Source organism: Dreissena polymorpha, chromosome 8 (assembly GCF_020536995.1).
Source record: "Dreissena polymorpha isolate Duluth1 chromosome 8, UMN_Dpol_1.0, whole genome shotgun sequence".
Lineage (NCBI taxonomy): Eukaryota > Metazoa > Mollusca > Bivalvia > Myida > Dreissenidae > Dreissena > Dreissena polymorpha.
The window spans coordinates 69310237-69328879 of NC_068362.1; the positions used below are offsets into that span (position 1 = coordinate 69310237).

The following is an 18643-nucleotide window of genomic DNA, read 5'->3' on the forward strand; positions in this document are numbered from 1 at the left end:
TGACCTCTTTGACTACTCAGCAGACTTTCTCAAACTTTAACAATTGAATGACTGTTATGTGTAGATGATTGTAAAGAAGGGGTTGTGGAATAAAAAAATGGTTTTGAAGAATAATGTCCCTTTGACTAACAATTTAGAATTTATAAGGCAAGATTTCGTTGTTTTCAACTCTTTTACTGCTTGGTAGATTACAGTAAAACTTGCACGGTTCATTGAATTGAAGTTGCAAGTGAGGATTATGAAATGGATTATGGTTTCACAAACTTTGTCAGAATTATGTCCCTTTGTCTTTTTGTCAACTGTAGAATATACGATGCCTTTGTCTGAGTGACTGTCCAAACATATTTTAGGACAGAATCAGTGTATGTGACACATTTGTAGTTGTTACATATTTTATTGATAAGACAAACTTGATTAAACATTACAATTAAATACAAGTACACAAAAATGTATATGTAATTCATTAAAGGTTATTTAATTTTGATTGTTATTTATTAATGCTTTTTTGTCTTAACCAGTTCCGTGGTGGACATCATGTCGCTTGGCCCTGGCAGTGCTGGGTTTCTTTGGTTTCCTAAACGTGTACGCACTTCGTATCAACATGAGTATCGCTATAGTGTGCATGGTGAACCACACGGCAATCAAAGGACTGGAAGCAGCAGCCAACACTTCTAGTAACGGGACAATTATTTCTGCTTCGGAGGCGAGCAGATGTGGCCTTCTTACCACTGACGAGTCTGGAAACCTCACTACAACTTCAAAAAATGCTGTAAGATCTTTGAGTTTTAAGCTTAAAAACAGATGATGATCTTATGTTTTATGATTACTAAGCACACATAATTTATGTAAAATTTTTTTAGTTGTTATGTCATAATTTATTGATGTGTTGAAGTTTTAATTAAATTATTATTAACAGTGGTAAATTCATTTTTAATATATATAAATTCAATGTAGATATTAAATAAATAGAGGCTCATATAGTTTAGTTATAAGATTTATATTAAACAAACATAACCATCCCCCGACAGGCACTTCTTTTAATTCGGATTTGCAAAAAAGTTTAATGGTCCATTATGATAATAAGCAGTAAAGCAATAAGATGTATCATCATATTACCAGCTAGCATTAACTAAACAAATTTGATTGCAAATAATATAATAATTGTATATAAATAGAAAAATAGTACAAAAGACGAGAGTGTGATTATTGTTTTTGCATAATTATGTTTTTTTTTTCACAGCAGGTTTTTTTTTCCCACTTTTTGGGAAGATAGCCCATGGCTTTGGAATTGGGAATTTTATCGGCATTTTCATGAAAATGTCTTTTTTTCCACACGAAAAGTCCACTGATTAGGGAAATACGTAATTTGATTTAACTCTTTATAATCATTCAAATTAAAACAAAAAAAAAATTATATAATACTTTGTTAGATGTAATTGAATTAAAATTGAGATAAAATACACATAAGACTTCTTTCTAAAAAAAAAATAACAAAAAAAATTTTTTTTTTTTTTTTTTTTTGGGCAATTGGGAATTTTTTGCCACATTTTGGGAAAAAAGTATACTTTTTGGGATTGGGAACATAGCCGAATTTCGGCTATAAAATCGGGCCAAAAAAAAACCTGCACAGATACAAGTTTTTTTTATAAAGCCTTGGCAATGTTAATGGTTTTGTTAAAAAATTCTTTCAGATGTTGTAACATCAATATAATTTTTAGAACTTTAACTTACCACTGTCTGAACAATTGAGAAATGTTATCTTCTGGAGTGCAATTGTGAATTTAAGCAAACAAATGCCCAGTTAAGTTCCAAGCAGTAATGACTTTTTAAATAACATTTTGAGCACAAAGGTCTTGAGGTTTGAATACCCATACAGGTAAGAAAATAATTTATGATTTATTGATACTTATAATAGTGCATTCAAATTATTTGAGATATTGTAGTTTTGTTAAAGACCCCGGTACATTTAATGACATTTTTGGTATCATGAACATTTCAATCAAAGCATGATGCTTTCTGACAACTTTCTGTAAAACCATGTGATGTATTTCTGTTTTTAACTAACAATCTTTAAATGTAAGTTACATGTGTTTCTTGAATATAAAGCCTAGTACATGTATAAGCAACTTCCGTTGTCACATTATGCAACATATGATGCACGATTTATAAGATGCCTGAAGGAATGCAACTGTTCTGCATCAGTTAATTTTCATTTGCTGTTAAATTTATTACATGGCTTTGGTTTATATTCATGCTACAAAACTTGTGTAAACTGTCATTTGAATTGTTTTTTCAGGGCCAAAAAACTACTTTGCAAGGGGCCTCTTTTTCTTCCCCTTAACCAAAAAGGCCCTTTCCCCTACAGACATTTTTTTAAAATCATGGATTTTTCTCTAAATTTCCAATTTACCTCAGTAGTTTTCATTCCCCAAAGCCAGAAAATTGTGCCTTTTTTTCCCGATAAAAAGGCTGTGGCCCTTTCCCCAAAGTTGGTGTTTTGGCCCTGTTTTTACTTTAATTTTAACAGAAGAATAATGTTACACTATTTATGGAAAATGAACTTTTAATGTCTTAGAAAATTCTTCTTTGCATTATCAATTTAGCAGTCACAGTGACTGTATTTCAGTGTCAGTGCATGGGCATCTGTTTTAAATTCCTGTCTTAGACAGTGCTCCAGCTAGGCCTAAATTGAAGGGTGCCCAGCCCTGCCCTCCCAAACCTCCGCCCTGCCCTTCCTAGAGCCCCCCCCCTGCCCTTAAATATTTTTTTTAATTTTTTTTAAACATAATTATGATGATTAATGAATCTGTTAATACAATACATTGTAATAATTTATTCCTCTCATTGCAGACATTATATTTGAATTGTTTAATAATAATGAGAATAATAAATATATTCTAACAATTATTAATAACATATAAATTCACATGCAAGAGGAAGCATTCCAGAAAAGCCTGCATGCTCGAAAGTGCCCTTTTGACAAAATAATGCGCGTCCAAAGTGCCCTTTTGACAAAATAATGCGCGTCCAAAGTACCCTTTTGACAAAAAAGCCCCCCTGCCCTTTTCAAATCCAAGCTGGAGCACTGCTTAGACATTACTTGTGCTATACTTAGAGTTAAAAGGTCATATTTGGCCATGGAACAGCTTGACAATTCTTGTCTCAGCCATAATTGTGCATTATACGCATGTATGGATTGATTAAAAATTATTTGGCACAAAGGTAAACTATCATAAGACAACGTGTTGAAGGTAATACATCTCTATACCTAAAGGTCAAGGTCACACTTTGAGGTCAACGGTCAAATGTGAACATTCTTGTCTGCCCTAGGTTTGCCATTTATTAATGGGTTTTTAAATAATTTGGTACAAATGTAAACTATAATTAAATGATGGGCCTCATGTCACACTGGTGCAGGTATCATTACCTTTAAGGTCAAATATCAAATTTGATTTAAAAAAAAGTTGAATGTATGGGGCATATAATTATGTATATGGACACATGCCATGTTTTTTTAAATCAATTTTAAACTTCCAAGTATTGAGTATAATATTTTCATTTTCCTTCCCCAGGATGGCGAATTTGTATGGGAAGAGCAGACTCAGGGTTTCATCCTAGGCTCTTTCTTCTGGGGCTACCTGCTGACCCAGATTCCTGGGGGTTGGTTGGCAACGAAGATTGGCGGGAAGCGTATCTTCGGTTACAGCATGCTCCTGGCAACCATTGCCACCTTCTTGACACCAGTTGGTGCTCAAACCCACTATGTATTCCTTATAGTGCTGAGGGTCATTGTGGGAATTGCATCGGTAGGTTTTGTTTAAACCATACAGTGTTTTAACTAAATTAAAACCTATTTTAAACACTTTTGCTTTTTCAGCATACATGTAGCATTGCCATGATGATCAGTCAGTTTCTTGTTTAAATATAAACTATTGATTGGACACATGTTCTTAGGGCTAATTTAGGCATTACATCATATTGTTCATTTCCTAAAGTGCCTTAACTTTTCATTCTGTCAACTGCTATTGCATCATGATTTTGATGCTTACATTTTTACCGCCTCTGCTTTAGATAAAACATTTCTTTAATCCCTCCCAATTTTAGGTCAGCTTAGGCCATGGTATTTTATTTCCAGTTTATATGATCTTTCAAATGAAAATTGTTTGAAACTGCAAGTGAATTACAGATATTAGCTTACCGGTAAACAAAGAAAAACACCTTAATTATTTTTTAACATTATTTAATAAATATTTATACAAATCGTTATATATATCAGAGTGCAAACACACACACACACAAAACCATCTGGGCCAAGGTTATCTTTTCAGTATACCAGAATGCAATGCCTAATATCAGTCAAGCAATATCTTATAAGTCTATTGAGTTAACTCATTCCTGCATAGGGTCTATTATTAAGGGTATGGTTCTATTCAGGCATTGTTAGTATTAAGCCAGGTAGTCTTCAATTGATGTGCATGGTTGGATTTCTTCAATAGTCATTAGCAGAATATGTATCATGAAATAGCATTCCATTCCATCACATATTGGCTGAGTCTCTATTTAAAAGAACTTGTCAGTGTTCAGTGTTTTTTGTTAAAAACCGGGTCTGGTATTCGGGCCCATTCCCAATTGAAAAAAGTGAATATTTTTCCCAAAAGGGACCTACAAATTTCCAATTGAAGGTTTCACTTTTGTTTTCTTTTTTTTGTTTATAGATTTCAACATTTTGTTCATCTCCCACTCAGCCATATCAGTTCAACCTTATGAACAATAATACTGAAATATACTTCTATTCTCAATTTGAAGCATTTTGGTAGCAAAACAGCAACAACACTAATGTCCCAATTTTAGTCAAAGCATCACGAATTTTCCCAATTCAAAGAGACCTGTCCCAATTCCCAGAATGGTGAAATAAAACACTGGAAGTTAATGTTGTTGTTGTTTTGCTAAAAATGCTTCGAAATTGAGATGAAAATTGTGTTTTCAGTAATAATGATAATTATATTTACTTACCGGTAGGTTGAACTTATATAGCTGTATTGGAGATGAACAAAATGTTGAGATCTAAAAAAATCAAACAATCAATTGTTTGAAACCTTTAATTGGGAATTTTAAGTGCCTATTTGGGAAAAATATTTTTGTTTTCCATTGGGAATTGGGCCGAATACCAGACCGAATATAAACGAAAAAGCCACTGCTTGCTCACAAATATCTTACATTTTCCAAATATCACAAAATGTCTCTCTCAACTTGACATTTAATAATAAAAACTTAAGTACTAGGTATGATAATGAAAAATAGATTTCAATTCTCTAGCTAGGACTTTAAAAGGGCAGGGTGCTTTTTTGTCAAAAGGGCACTTTAGTGCTCGTGCTTATGTTACATAAATAAAATTAGTTTTACTTTGTAAATTAAGAGAATTGATTGGAACTAGTAATACTCTTGGGTATACAATAATGAGATCAGATCCCAAAAGGGCAAAGCCAGTATCTGAGGGGGCAGGGTGTGTCTTAAATTGATTCTTTTTCCCAATAAGAAAAAGTACCTGTACTGCGCCTACTGGGAAAAATTAGCGCGAAAACCCCTAAAATTGGGAAAATTCACATTGTTAAATTTTCAGATTGGGAATTATGTTTTTTTTGTAATTGCTTGGTATACTTACCGGGTAATTACACAAACCCACCTAAACATTCTTTTACATGCCTTCTCCTGGAAATATGTCAGTGCTCATTTTATTTGTCATTTTGCAGATAATTCACTTTTTTAAAGAAATTAATTAAACTTTCCTTCCTTTTGGGAATTGTCCTGCCTGCAGCTGGGAATTTGTGTAATTTTTCCTCATTTGTGAAAGTGCCTTTTACAAGTGCTTTGCAAAGAAGAAGACAATTTGATGCAATTTGTTCTTGCTATTAACGTTTTTAGCTCACCTGAGCACAATGTGCTCATGGTGAGCTTTTGTGATTGCCAATTGTCCATTGTGCGGCGTGGGGCATCAACATTTGCCTTGTAAACACTCTAGAGGCCACATTTATTGTCCAATCTTTATGAAATTTGGTCAGAAGATTGGTCTCAATAATATCTTGGATGAGTTTGAAAATGGTTACGTTTGCTTGAAAAACATGGCTGCCAAGGGGCAGGGCATTTTTCCTTTAATGGCTATATATGGCTATAGTCAAATCTTGTTAACACTCTAGGGGCCACATTTATTGTTCGATCTTCATAAAACCTGGTCAGAAGATTCATCCCAATGATACCTTGGATGAGTTCGAAAATGGTTCCAGTTTGTGGAAAAACATGGCCACCAAGGGGGCGTGACATTTTTCCTTATATAGCTATAGTAAAACCTTGTTAACACTCTAGAAGCCACATTTATTGTCCAATCATCATGAAACTTGGTCAGAAGTTTTGTTCCAATGATATTGTGGACAAGTTCGAAAATGGTTCCAGTTGCTTGAAAAACATGGCCACCAGGGGGCGTGGCATTTTTCCTTATATGGCTTCATAAATCTTCATGAAACTTTGTGGGAATATTTGTTTAAATGATATCTTGGATGTGTATGAAAATGGTTCTGGTCTGTTGAAAAACGTGACTGCCAGGGTGTTCACTAGTCATGAAAGTTGGTGAGAACATTTGTTCTAATGACATCAGGTCAGTTCCTTTGAATCTCAGGTGAGCGACTAAGGGCCTTTCAGGCCCTCTTGTTTACAGTTTTCCTAGCACATAGAATTAATAAATTTTGAAAACAAATCTGTGAACAAGGCCATTTAATTTAGCAACTAGTTATATTTGGTTTGTTGGCATAAAATAATACTGTTTAAAGATACTATTAATGCCTTAACATGTAACCATGAACCAAATACAACTGTATAGGTGTAAACATTATACACAAAAGTAATTTACAATACAGATATGAATGCTATTCCATCACACTGTTGTTAGGTGTAAATGTACCACTTATTAATCACTTACTTTATCCTTATGTACACAACATCAGACTGCTTAATGTGAATTATTTCCGCAAATTCCCATTGAAGCAACTTGTACATCATCACAGCTTTCACAGGATTGCATGTTGATTGCATCATGGTTGACCTTGGCAAGGAAACATGTGTCAGCAAGAAAGTATTGTTGTTAAATGGCTTAACATTTGTACAATGGAAGCAGATTTGGTGATAAGACATGATGATTCTTTTATCTTCAGACAAATATGGGACACCATTGTTAAGTTGACATAGAGAAAAGGTTTTTTGCTATTGCATCATACTATAATCAATAGCATAAATATTTTAATCATTTGGAGGCAGTAACAGACAGTTATGTTTATGTGTAGAAAACTGAAATTATAGGGCCTTAACTTGAATGTTGTTACTCAAATGCTGAAGTTTTTTCTTTCTGCATATATTTTTTAACAGTTAGTTACATTTGAACAACCAATGTCATACAATCTTGTCTTATAGAAGTCATAACAAAATCGATCAGTAATAACATATACAAAGTAACACGGCATCAGGAATGGTCCCTAAAAATTTTAACCCCATCTGTCATTGTCATTTGTCACAACAAACTGGCTGTGCGTCTCTGTCTGTATAGAGTTAGAGGTTCAAATTATAAAAGTATACGACAGCAAACTTTGAATTATCGCGTTAACATGTAAATACACTCTGAGTTTATGATGATAGGGTTAACGTTTAGGGTTATTCTTAATATCGCAAATTCCTGGTCTCATTGAAATCAAAGAATTAAAATAATTCAATAAGACTGCAGCAGCAACTGGTTAAAAAGTGTTATATCTTATACTATAAAGATGGGGTGATGTTGATAATGTTCTTGTGGATTATGCTCAGAACAGCCAATCGAATGAATGGAGTGTATTCATTTGGGTCTGCTGGCGTTATGAAAGGATATCTTAGGTGATATAATGGGTTACACAGCTACACAAAAAAGTGAACCCATCTGTTGACAACATGCATTTTGTCTGGCCATATGTTTTTTTGTGCAGATACAACTGAAAAAATCTGCTACACAGAGGCTGCATTGATCTGCTATTATGTTACATGTATCTTATAGGAGGATTTCCATGCAATCTGCTTGTATGTTGATCTTTTATAATTGTGATAAGAAATGCAAGGAATGTTATGTTTATCAAAATAATGGTTGACTTAAAATGGAGACCAAGTTTTATAACCAGTTAAGTCGCATCAGGCACTTTAAGTTATTTCCCTTTATTTATGCGAAAAATGCTAAATTTGCCATTTGGGTTATATTACGGTAATTATTCACTCTTCAACGAAACTTCACCAAACTTTCCCCAAATTGGGTCCATTTATTATAACAGGCGTCCATGACCTTGTTAGTACTAAAAAAGGTTGTGACCCAACCACTGTCTTAAACCTCTTCACATCAAGTATCTGTTTGTATATTTTCTAATAAACATCCCTGTTCATGTTTAGAAATTAGATTTTATTTTAGAGTGTTTTAAATCATACCAATATCACTTATTCCATACAAGTATGTGGTCAGGGCTTTTCGTTCTCATGTAGTTGTAGCCTTTTTAAGGCTGCATCACCTCAAAAAACTGTGTATACATATTGCAGTTTTCCAGCTTTTCCTCTTAAACTGATCTTCTGACTGCAATTTAGTTACCTTATTTGGATTTTTATAAAATAAGAAAAGTAAGAAAAATACCTTAATTCCTTTACCTAGAAAAAAGGGTATAGCCATGTAAAAAACGTTATGTATCGTCAAGTATATTTCACTGTAACCCCAATTTTTGTGCTTCAGGGTGTGTGTTACCCGTCCATGCACGCCATCTGGGGCAACTGGGCACCACCTATGGAGCGGAGTAAACTTGTCTCCTTTACTTATGCTGGTAAGCCAGTGTTTTTATTTTCTTACAATTTTGGGAATGTCCCTTTCAGTTTGGATTGGGAAATGTCGCATCCTTTTGATTTTATGCTTACAAATACTTTAAAACTGATAATAAAAGTGATTACAATATAATATTGTGTGTGGTACAAAATAAAAATGATACAATATACTATTTTGTAAGGTACAACCTATAGAGCTGGATTTGGAAATGAATGAAATGTTTAGACTTATTATAAAAATACTCTTTTTTTGGGAAACCTTCAATGGAAAAATTAAGGTCCCATTAAAGCATATACTTTTTAGCTCACCTGAGCGATAGCTCGAGGTGAGCTATTGTGATCACTCAGCGTCCGGCGTCCGTCCGTCCGTCCGTAAACAATTTGTAAACATCTTCTTCTACTAAACCTTTGAGCCAATTTCAACTAAATTTCATGTGGAGCATCCCTAGGTCATGGGACAAAAGAATTGTTAAAAAAATTTGATCACATAACCAAGATGGCCGCCATGACCATATATGGTAAAAACCTTAAAAAATCTTCTTGTCAGAAACCGCTCATCAGATTTTCAAAAAATTTCACAGGGATGACCTTTGAGGGCTCCCCTGAAAAAGTTGTTCAAAGAAATTTGATTCGTCAAAAAACATGGCTGCAGGAGCTCGTTGAACTTTGCATGTTTATTCGTTTTTGCCTATTTTGTGAAAACTTTCAAAAATCTTCCACATTTTTTGTCCGATCCTTTCCAAATTTGCACAGTGTCTTTATATCAATGAGGACACGAACCCTACAAAAAATGAGCATTATTGGTCCATGAAGTACAGAATTACCTCCCCTTGAATTGAGAAAATGGTGTTAATGCAATAAAGTCCAAATTTTTCATCCAATTCTTTCCAAACTTGTAAGGATTTAGCATGGTTCAAACAAGGGAAACAACTACGGTTTATGCATGTTCTTTTTAATACAGATTTGCCTCCCTTTAATTCATTCAAAATCTCATTTTACAGCAGAGATTCCAAATCTGACCTGTAAATGAGCCCCATATTTACTGCTGGTGCTATGTTACCTTTTCCCATTTGATCATTCTTAAGTATTGGTCTTGTAATGCTGCTACTGCTACTGCTACTGCTACTACTACTACTACTACTACTACTACTACTACTACTACTACTACTACTACTACTACTTCTACTACTACTACTACTACTACTACTTCTACTACTACTACCACTACTACTACTACTACTACTACTACTACTACTACTACTACTACTACTACTACTACTACTACTACTACTACTACTACTACTAGTACTACTACCACCACCACCACCACCACCACCACCACCACCACGTCTACTATTACTACTTCTACTACTACTGCCACTACTACTACTACTTTTACCACTACTACTACTACTACTACTACTACTACTACCACTACTACTACTACTACTACTACTACTACTTCTACTTCTACTACTACTTCTACTACTACTACTACTACTACTTCTACTACTACTACTACTACTACTACTACTACTACAACTACTATTACTACTACTACTACTACTACTACTACTACTACTACTACTACTACTACTACTACTACTACTACTACTACTACTACTACACCACCACCACCACCACCACCACCATTCACAGTGACAAAAAACGTATTCACACAATGGTTGCTACTACAACTTATAGCCCATATAGGGGGGCATGCATGTTTTACAAACAGCCCTTGTTTCTATGGGATTTTAACCACAACTGTTCATGTTTATCTCCGACACATATTTTTAGGTCACCTGTCATGAAGTGACACAGTGAGCTTATGTGATCGTGTGATGTCCGGCATCCGTTGTGCGTGCCTGCGTGTGTCCGTGCGTCCGTCCGTCAACAATTTGTTTGTGTAGACAGTAGAGGTCACAGTTTGCATCCAATCTTGATGAAATTTGGTCAAAATGTTTATCTTGATGAAATCCGGTTTGGGATTGTATTTGGGTCATCTGGGGTCAAAAACAAGGTCACTAGGTCAAATAATAGAACAACCTTCTGTAGACAATAGAGATCACAGTTTTAATCCAATCTTTATGAAATTTGGTCAGAATGTTTATCTTGATGAAATCTGGGTTGGGATTTTATTTGGGTCATCTGGGGTCAAAAACTAGGTCACTAGGTCAAATAATAGAAAAACCTTGTGTAGACATTAGAGATCACAGTTTTCATCCAACCTTTATGAAATTTGGTCAGAATTCTTGATGAAATCTGGGTGGGATTGTATTTGGGTCATCTGGGGTAAAAATCTAGGTCAAATAAATAGAAAAACCTTGTGTTGACAATAGAGGTCACAGTTTTCATCCAATATTTATGAACTGTGGTCAGAATGTTTATCTTGATGAAATCTGGATTGGGATTGTATTTGGGTCATCTAGAGTCAGGAACTAGGTCACTAGGTCAAATCATAGAAAAACATTTTGTAGACAATAGAGGTCATAGTTTTCATCTGATCTTAATGAGTCAGGTGAGCGATTCAGGGCCATCATGGCCCTCTTGTTTCCATTTGGAATGGGTTCCCCTACAGGACCCAAATTTGAATGAAAAAAGCATTGTACCAATTGTCTCCTTTGTTTATTTGTTACTAATAAACACACATTTATGCAAACTTGTTTTAATCCCTATCTTACAGAATTATTAGCATTTTAAGGTATGCAACCTTATTTTTACACCCTAATCTTTCTTTGATATTTTCATTTGATGAAACCATCTCAACCAAACTTATTAGCAACTGACAACAAATAATCAGCAATGTAGTTGTTGAATATTAAATGATGAAATTATCATGTACCATATATTAAAAACAAAGTATTGCATGGCAAGTAAAATCTTTATTCCATTTTTAAATTTGTTAAGAGGCAAGTATTGATATATATATTTTGTTCTTATATATTATATATTATAGTATAATGTTCTTGTCAAGAATGCATTTCACAGAACAGTACAAGTCTGAGTTTTGGGGAGGTTTTTGTTTTATTCAGTATTCTTTTGTTTTCCAGCAGCAATACACGTAATGACTTAACCACACAAATCAAAAGTTACATCCACATTTTTCACCTAGTCAGAAGAATGTTTCCAACTTTCCTGTTTAAGATTTTGATCTATTCTCCAGAAATTGTAATTATGTGTGTTTCAGACCGCAGAAACAATTGTTTTATTCCCCCTTCTGCTACATTTCTGGAAAACTATTTTGTATCTGAGCAGAGCTCCCAGGGACGACACTTTCCGCTATTATGGTATTTTTAGTTTAAAGGAAGTCCCTCCTTACCGAAAATCAAGTTAAGGCGGAAAGTGTCGTCCCTGAAAGTGTCGTCCCTGATAATCTGGGATGAAACTTTGCGCACATGCATTAAGCCCAGTTTTCTCAGAACAAGGCTCAAATTATCAAATGTTAGAGGCAAAATTAGGTAATAACGCGAACATTACTGACCTGTCTCCTTCCATTATTAACATTGCCTCACATGTGGGGAAACGAGCAATATTTCATTATTGGCCTTAATTGTTCTTCCAAATTTTTTTCAAAATAAATAGCAGCCACGGGTTCTTTGATGACAGTTGTTTATTTTGTTCTGCTTTTCAGCTAATCAGCTCATATTTTGTACTGCTTTTCAGCTAATCAGCTCCACACATGTCCACACCTTTCTATAATCTCCTTCCCCCAGATTCTTTTAGAATTCTTGCTTAATTTCATCCAGGAACCTTCATGCCTGCATATTGTTCTACATTATAATGCCTCAAGTTGTTAAATAATACGAAATATTTTTGTTTCTTTGATTGTTTAGTTTGTTTGTTTTGCAGTTATGAACCGTTTTTACCAGTTCTAAGAGAAAATACTTATGCCATCTTCTGTTTGTAGTTACGCACTTTATCAACCTAGCTAGCCTGCGCAGTCACTAGATATAATCAGTTACTAATAACTTGACTGTGACAGTGTTATGTAGGGCTTGCAAGTGTCTATTGTTTTGTTTACGCAGAGGACCTATTCTAACTCGTGAAACATTGATTGACCCATTATACGCGGATATTTTTAAACATTCAAAAGACTGTTTCTCTTAATTTTACGCCCTTTAATTTCACATGTTATAATTAAATATTATAGTTATGTGGCATAAAAGTTTGTCTGTTTCATTTTTTTTGGTTGCTTTTCTGCCTGCTTTGAGACTTTCAAAGCTGGAATTTTATTATCATTTCCCCTAGTTTGATGTATTCTGCAATCATCTGAAGGTTTGCTGATTGAATTGCAATTTCTAATTAGAATAGAAGTGAAACAATATCAATGCGTTTCCATCACATTTAATAATTGTTATTAAGACTTTTATACAAACAGATTTTTAGCTCATGTTTCATACTGAAATTCTGACAATTTCAAAATGTCTGGTTGAGGTAACTGTTTAACATCTTACTGTGGCTTCTTCAGTTATTAAAAAGTTCATGTATGTGTTCTAGGTGTGTGGCCACTGATCAAGTTCCATAACAGTGATCTGTTGTTTATCAGAATTATGCCCCTTTATTATTCTAAGAAAAATGTGTTAAGGTTAACGTTCAACATCTTCATAACATTGTTTCTACTACACAATTCAATACAAACTTAAACAGTGTCCTGAGAAAACTTGGCCTAATGCATGTGTGTAAAGTGTTGTCCAGATTAGCCTGGGCAGACAGCGGAAAGTGTCGTCCCTGATAAGCATGTGTGGCCTGTACAGGCTAATCTGGGATGACACTTTATGCACATGCATTATGCCCAGTTTCCCAGAACGAGGCTCAAATGGACCATGTTTGTTTGACAGGTGCCCAGGTTGGTAACGTGGTCACGTTCCCGTTGGCAGGCATGCTGTGTAAATACGGGTTTGCTGGCGGCTGGCCTTCCATCTTCTATGTCCTCGGTAGGTGTCCCAAATCTGGACATTAAACATAATTCTTCTACGTCCTCATAAAAGTTTTATGAGGTCCTTCTGGGCCTGAGGCTTCATTACATGTGGACACAGAGTGTGTTCCAGCACTCCTTCATAAGAAGCTCAATGGACTCACAAAAGTTGGGACAAATTTTCAATAAAAGCTGCATAACATTTGATTTTTTGTGTAATATATAATATGTTATGGTTATCAATACTTAAAGGAAAATGAGTCATTTAATGGCACTTGTCAAGTGTTAGTGTGTTAAATGTATTTTAATATACGAATTTCATCAATTACTCAAGATCATATTTCTATAGTGGGGGACATATTGTTTTTGCCCTGTCTGTTGGTCTGTTTGCTCCAACTTTAACATTTGCAATAACTTTTTCAATATTCAAGATAGCAACTTGATATTTGGCATGGATGTGTATCTCATGGAACCGCACATTTTGAGTGGTGAAAGGTCAAGGTCATCCTTCAAGGTCAGAGGTCAAATATATGTGGCCCAAAATCGCTCATTTTATGAATACTTTGGCAATAATGAAGATACCAACTTGATATTTGGCATGCATGTGTATATCATGGAGCCGCACATTTTGAGTGGTGAAAGGTCAAGGTCATCCTTCAAGGTCAGAGGTCAAGTATATGTGGCCACAATCGCTCATTTTATGAATACTCTGGCAATATTGAAGATACAAACTTGATATTTGGCATGCATGTGTATCTCATGGAGCCGCACATTTTGAGTGGTAAAAGGTCAAGGTCATCCTTCAAGGTCAAAGGTCAAACAAAAAAAAACAAAAAATTCAAAGTGGCGCAGAAGGGGACATAGTGTTTCTGACAAACACATTTTAAGCTCGGCTGTTTTCGGACAAAGCCCGAGCTATTGTCATTGGCCTTAACTTTTTCAATATTTAACATAGCAACTTGATATTTGGCATGCATGTGTATCTCATGGAGCTGCACATTTTGAGTGCTAAAATTTCAAGGTGAACATCATCCTTCAAGGTCTAGGGTCGAAAAAACAATGTCGAGGGAACTAATAACCTTTAAATGGACATAGTTATCTGACCTGCCCACGTATATATTTTTATGTCCCCCACCCACTATAGTGGGGGACATATTGTTTTTGCCCTGTCTGTCTGTTGGTCTGTTTGCTCCAACTTTAACATTTGCAATAACTTTTTCAATATTCAAGATAGCAACTTGATATTTGGTATGCATGTGTATCTCATGGAGCTGCATATTTTGAGTGGTGAAAGGTCAAAGTCATCCTTCAAGGTCAGAGGTCAAAAATATGTGGCCAAAATCGCTCATTTTATGAATACTTTTGCAATATCGAAGATAGCAGCTTGATATTTGGCATGCATGTGTATCTCATAGAGCCGCACATTTTGAGTGGTGAAAGGTCAAGGTCATCCTTCAAGGTCAAAGGTCAACAAAAAAATCAAAGCGGTGCAGAAGGGGACATAGTGTTTCTGACAAACACATGCCGCACATTTTGAGTGGTGAAAGCTCAAGGTCGAGGTCATCCTTCAAGGTCAAAGGTCAACAAAAAAATCAAAGCGGCGCAAAAGGGGACAAAGTGTTTCTGACAAACACATTTCTTGTTTCTTTTTAATTATAACATTATTTTCACAATTGTTTGGAATTTATGTCATATTTATTTTGCAATTTCGCATAAAAGGGCATAATCACAAATCTCTGTGAAAACCCTGACAATAATCTTGTAACCATTTCATCACTTAGGTATCCTTAGTATGGTGTGGTTTGTGCTATGGATGATTTTTGTAAGCGATTCACCGAACCAACATCGCCGTATCTCACATGCAGAGAAGTCCTATATTGCCCACTCCCTCAGCAGAACTTCCAAGGATGAAGAAAATAAGGTAAACATTGGGAATTTATAGATTAAATGTAAGTGTTTTTCCTAGGATGGCATAGGGGCCTTGCCTAGTAAATGTAAAATGTGCATTTTAATGCAAAAAAAAGTTTATGCACTTATGCCTTTAGGAAGGGCAAAGTGGTGCTTCGAAATGGCGGAAAGGCGAAGTGCCACGCAAAAATGGCCTCGGTAACACAAAATGTTTTTCTGCGTAAAAATTTCAAAACTTACGTAACAGAGTGGTTAAAAAGCATTGGATTATGTCACCATTATGTTTTCATTATCCTTGCTTTGATATAAGTTTGTGAAGTTTGTTTATGCTAGTTCTTGTTCCAATACTTGGTTCTTCAACAGAACTTTCTGTTAAGAACTGTGTAAATAGAATATCAATGCTCTCCAGCCAGGTATTTACTTTTGCCAAGAAGTTTGACCATGATTGCAATTTTCTATAACAGCACTTTCTGTTTAGATATATGTTGCCAAGCAGTTCCACCATAGATTGCAATTTTCAATTTAGTGACACTGCTCTCTTTCCCACACACCAGTACAAGTTTTTGATTTCTTATACAGAGTGTTTCTGTGCCGTGGTGCAACTTTGCGAAGTCGATGCCAGTGATGGCAATTCTGGTAGCTAACATCACGACTGACTGGGGCCTGTACACACTGCTCACCAAGATACCCTCGTACATGAGTGATGTACTCCATCTTGATATTCAGGCGGTGAGTTAGAGTTGCAGGGTTCTAGGGTGGCACTGACACAAATTTACATTGGTAGTCAAGTTTGCAAAACCAAATACAATTACATGTAATTTTAAAAGCAATGTTATTATTGCACATTGTATAATAATTAAAGCACAGAAATTTAATGTTTAAATATATATAAGGGTTAACATTTAACTCGCTTAACCCATTTATGCCTAGCATCTAGAAAAAAGGCCTTGGCAAACAGCGTAGACCCAGATGAGATAAGAAATATTCTAAACATAGGAATAAATGCACAAGACATCCCGAATTTTGGAAATAAAATGATCCAATTTAGAAGGATGGGAGAGTCCACTAGGCATAAATGGGTTAAGTACCTTGATCAAACAACTAACGGCTGTTAACGTTTTGAAAAACCAGGGCCTGATTATTTAAAGCTTGCCTGCTAGGCATCACATGTGTATTTACGTGTTATGTTTCAAATGTAAAATTGGTATGATATGTTTAAAATTTGATTGTTTCCATTTAAACAATCACCCTTAAGCTGGGATTGTTACTGTGTGTTTATCGTTCGAATATGCTGTTTGATCTAATCTCTCTGGAAGATAATCATAAAAGAACAAATGTTTTAAATAATTTTTCAATGAAAATCAATTACAATTGTATCTATTTAATTATCAGCTAAACTGTTTGGTTAATTGTACTCATTTAAAGTTTGCATAATATTACCTATCAAATGTATCCGAGTTTTTTGGTTTAGTGAACTCATTTAAGGTTCATATTATATAATCTATTATATGTATCGGTACTCCAAATTACCGTTTATTGGTCAGAAACAACATTGCCAGTAATTGTTATGAGGCTATCCCCATTAGAGAAAATAAATTAATTCTTAAGTACAAATATGGCTGACCCATTTTTTTACCCATTGTTTGTTTCATAAAATATTTATTGTTCATATGGTATGTCATATGTCAGCTATATTTATGCCCCATAAGTGGACATTTCCCAAATTAAGTTCATTTCTTTGTAAGTCTATAAAAACAAATAATTGAAAAATATTTCTTAAACATTGTAATGATCTGCTCCTGTGCTTTCAGAACGGCCTGTATTCTGCATTGCCGTACCTCGTTCTCTGGTTGACTATCAACGCGTCTGGTTGGTTGGCAGACTTTCTCCAGTCCAAAGGATGCATGTCACTGGTCGTTACACGGAAGTCTTTCACCCTGTTTGGTAAGCATTGAGATGTATGTTTAACTTAATATGCAGCTGCTACTTTTATTGGCAAGCTGTTGATAAATCTATGGAGAGTTTATTTTTATAAGACTTTACTATAAATCAAAGGGTGATGACTTAATTGTTGGACATCTAAATAAAAAAGGAAGGAATGAATGTAATTTTTACAGACAATTGATGTGTATACAAATTAATTGTAAAATCCTCATTATATAAATTGATTTTTCTTGTTCTGTCATTTCTTCAGTATTAGTTAGACAAAACTTTGAGTTCAAAATTAAGTTGTTAACATATGTAAAAAATATAGATTAACAAGCCACAAATAAAGCTATTTTGGTCATTCTCGGCTCAGGTCCTACTTAAAAGTAACTGGATTCTCTGAAGTGTAATACAAAGTACTCAGGGAATGGAAAAGCGTATTTTTTGTACCTCAGGTACTTCATAGTATACATAAACAGTATCTCGGGTACTTTTAAGCAGTAACTGAGCTGTCAACGATCAGTTGAGCACAAATAAGATATGAATGTCCATTTAACAAATAAGATAATAAACAATCCATGTATTTTCCTCCAGGTATGCTCGTTCCGGCTGTGCTACTGATAGGACTGGGTTATGTGGACTGTACCCAACCTAACGTAGCTATCACCCTTCTGGTTCTCGGCGTGTCCCTGTCTGGGGCCCAGTACAGTGGCTGGGTAGTAAACCATATGGACATTGCCCCTGCGTTTGCTGGTGTGCTCTTCGGCATCTCCAACTCGATTGCTGCAGTGACAGGATTCCTGTCTCCTGTTGTGGCTGGAGTTCTTACTGAGGTATGTACAGTATACATAGGTTTAACAGAATCAGCTCCACTTGCCAAATGATTTTGTTTTTGATATCATGTGGATTCGTCTGTATAAACATCCATCAACTTTTATTACCCAATTTATATCTTTTTTAAGCGCGTGACCGAATATGATAGACTTTCACATAAATACTCCAGAAATCTGCTCAATTGGTTTA

The 18643-nt window shown here is 35.0% G+C and overlaps 1 protein-coding gene across 1 annotated transcript in view; it reads left to right on the forward strand.

Annotated features, from left to right (window-relative positions):
• The window catches only part of LOC127842574 (sialin-like), a 28583-nt gene that overhangs the window by 817 nt on the left and 9123 nt on the right, over positions 1 to 18643 (forward strand). Inside the window, exons 2-9 of the mRNA XM_052372138.1 lie at positions 519 to 769; positions 3573 to 3806; positions 8783 to 8870; positions 13710 to 13805; positions 15568 to 15707; positions 16274 to 16423; positions 17506 to 17638; positions 18215 to 18453. Of these exons, the coding sequence (XP_052228098.1) occupies positions 519 to 769; positions 3573 to 3806; positions 8783 to 8870; positions 13710 to 13805; positions 15568 to 15707; positions 16274 to 16423; positions 17506 to 17638; positions 18215 to 18453 (1331 nt within the window). The remainder of the gene's footprint in view (positions 1 to 518; positions 770 to 3572; positions 3807 to 8782; positions 8871 to 13709; positions 13806 to 15567; positions 15708 to 16273; positions 16424 to 17505; positions 17639 to 18214; positions 18454 to 18643) is intronic.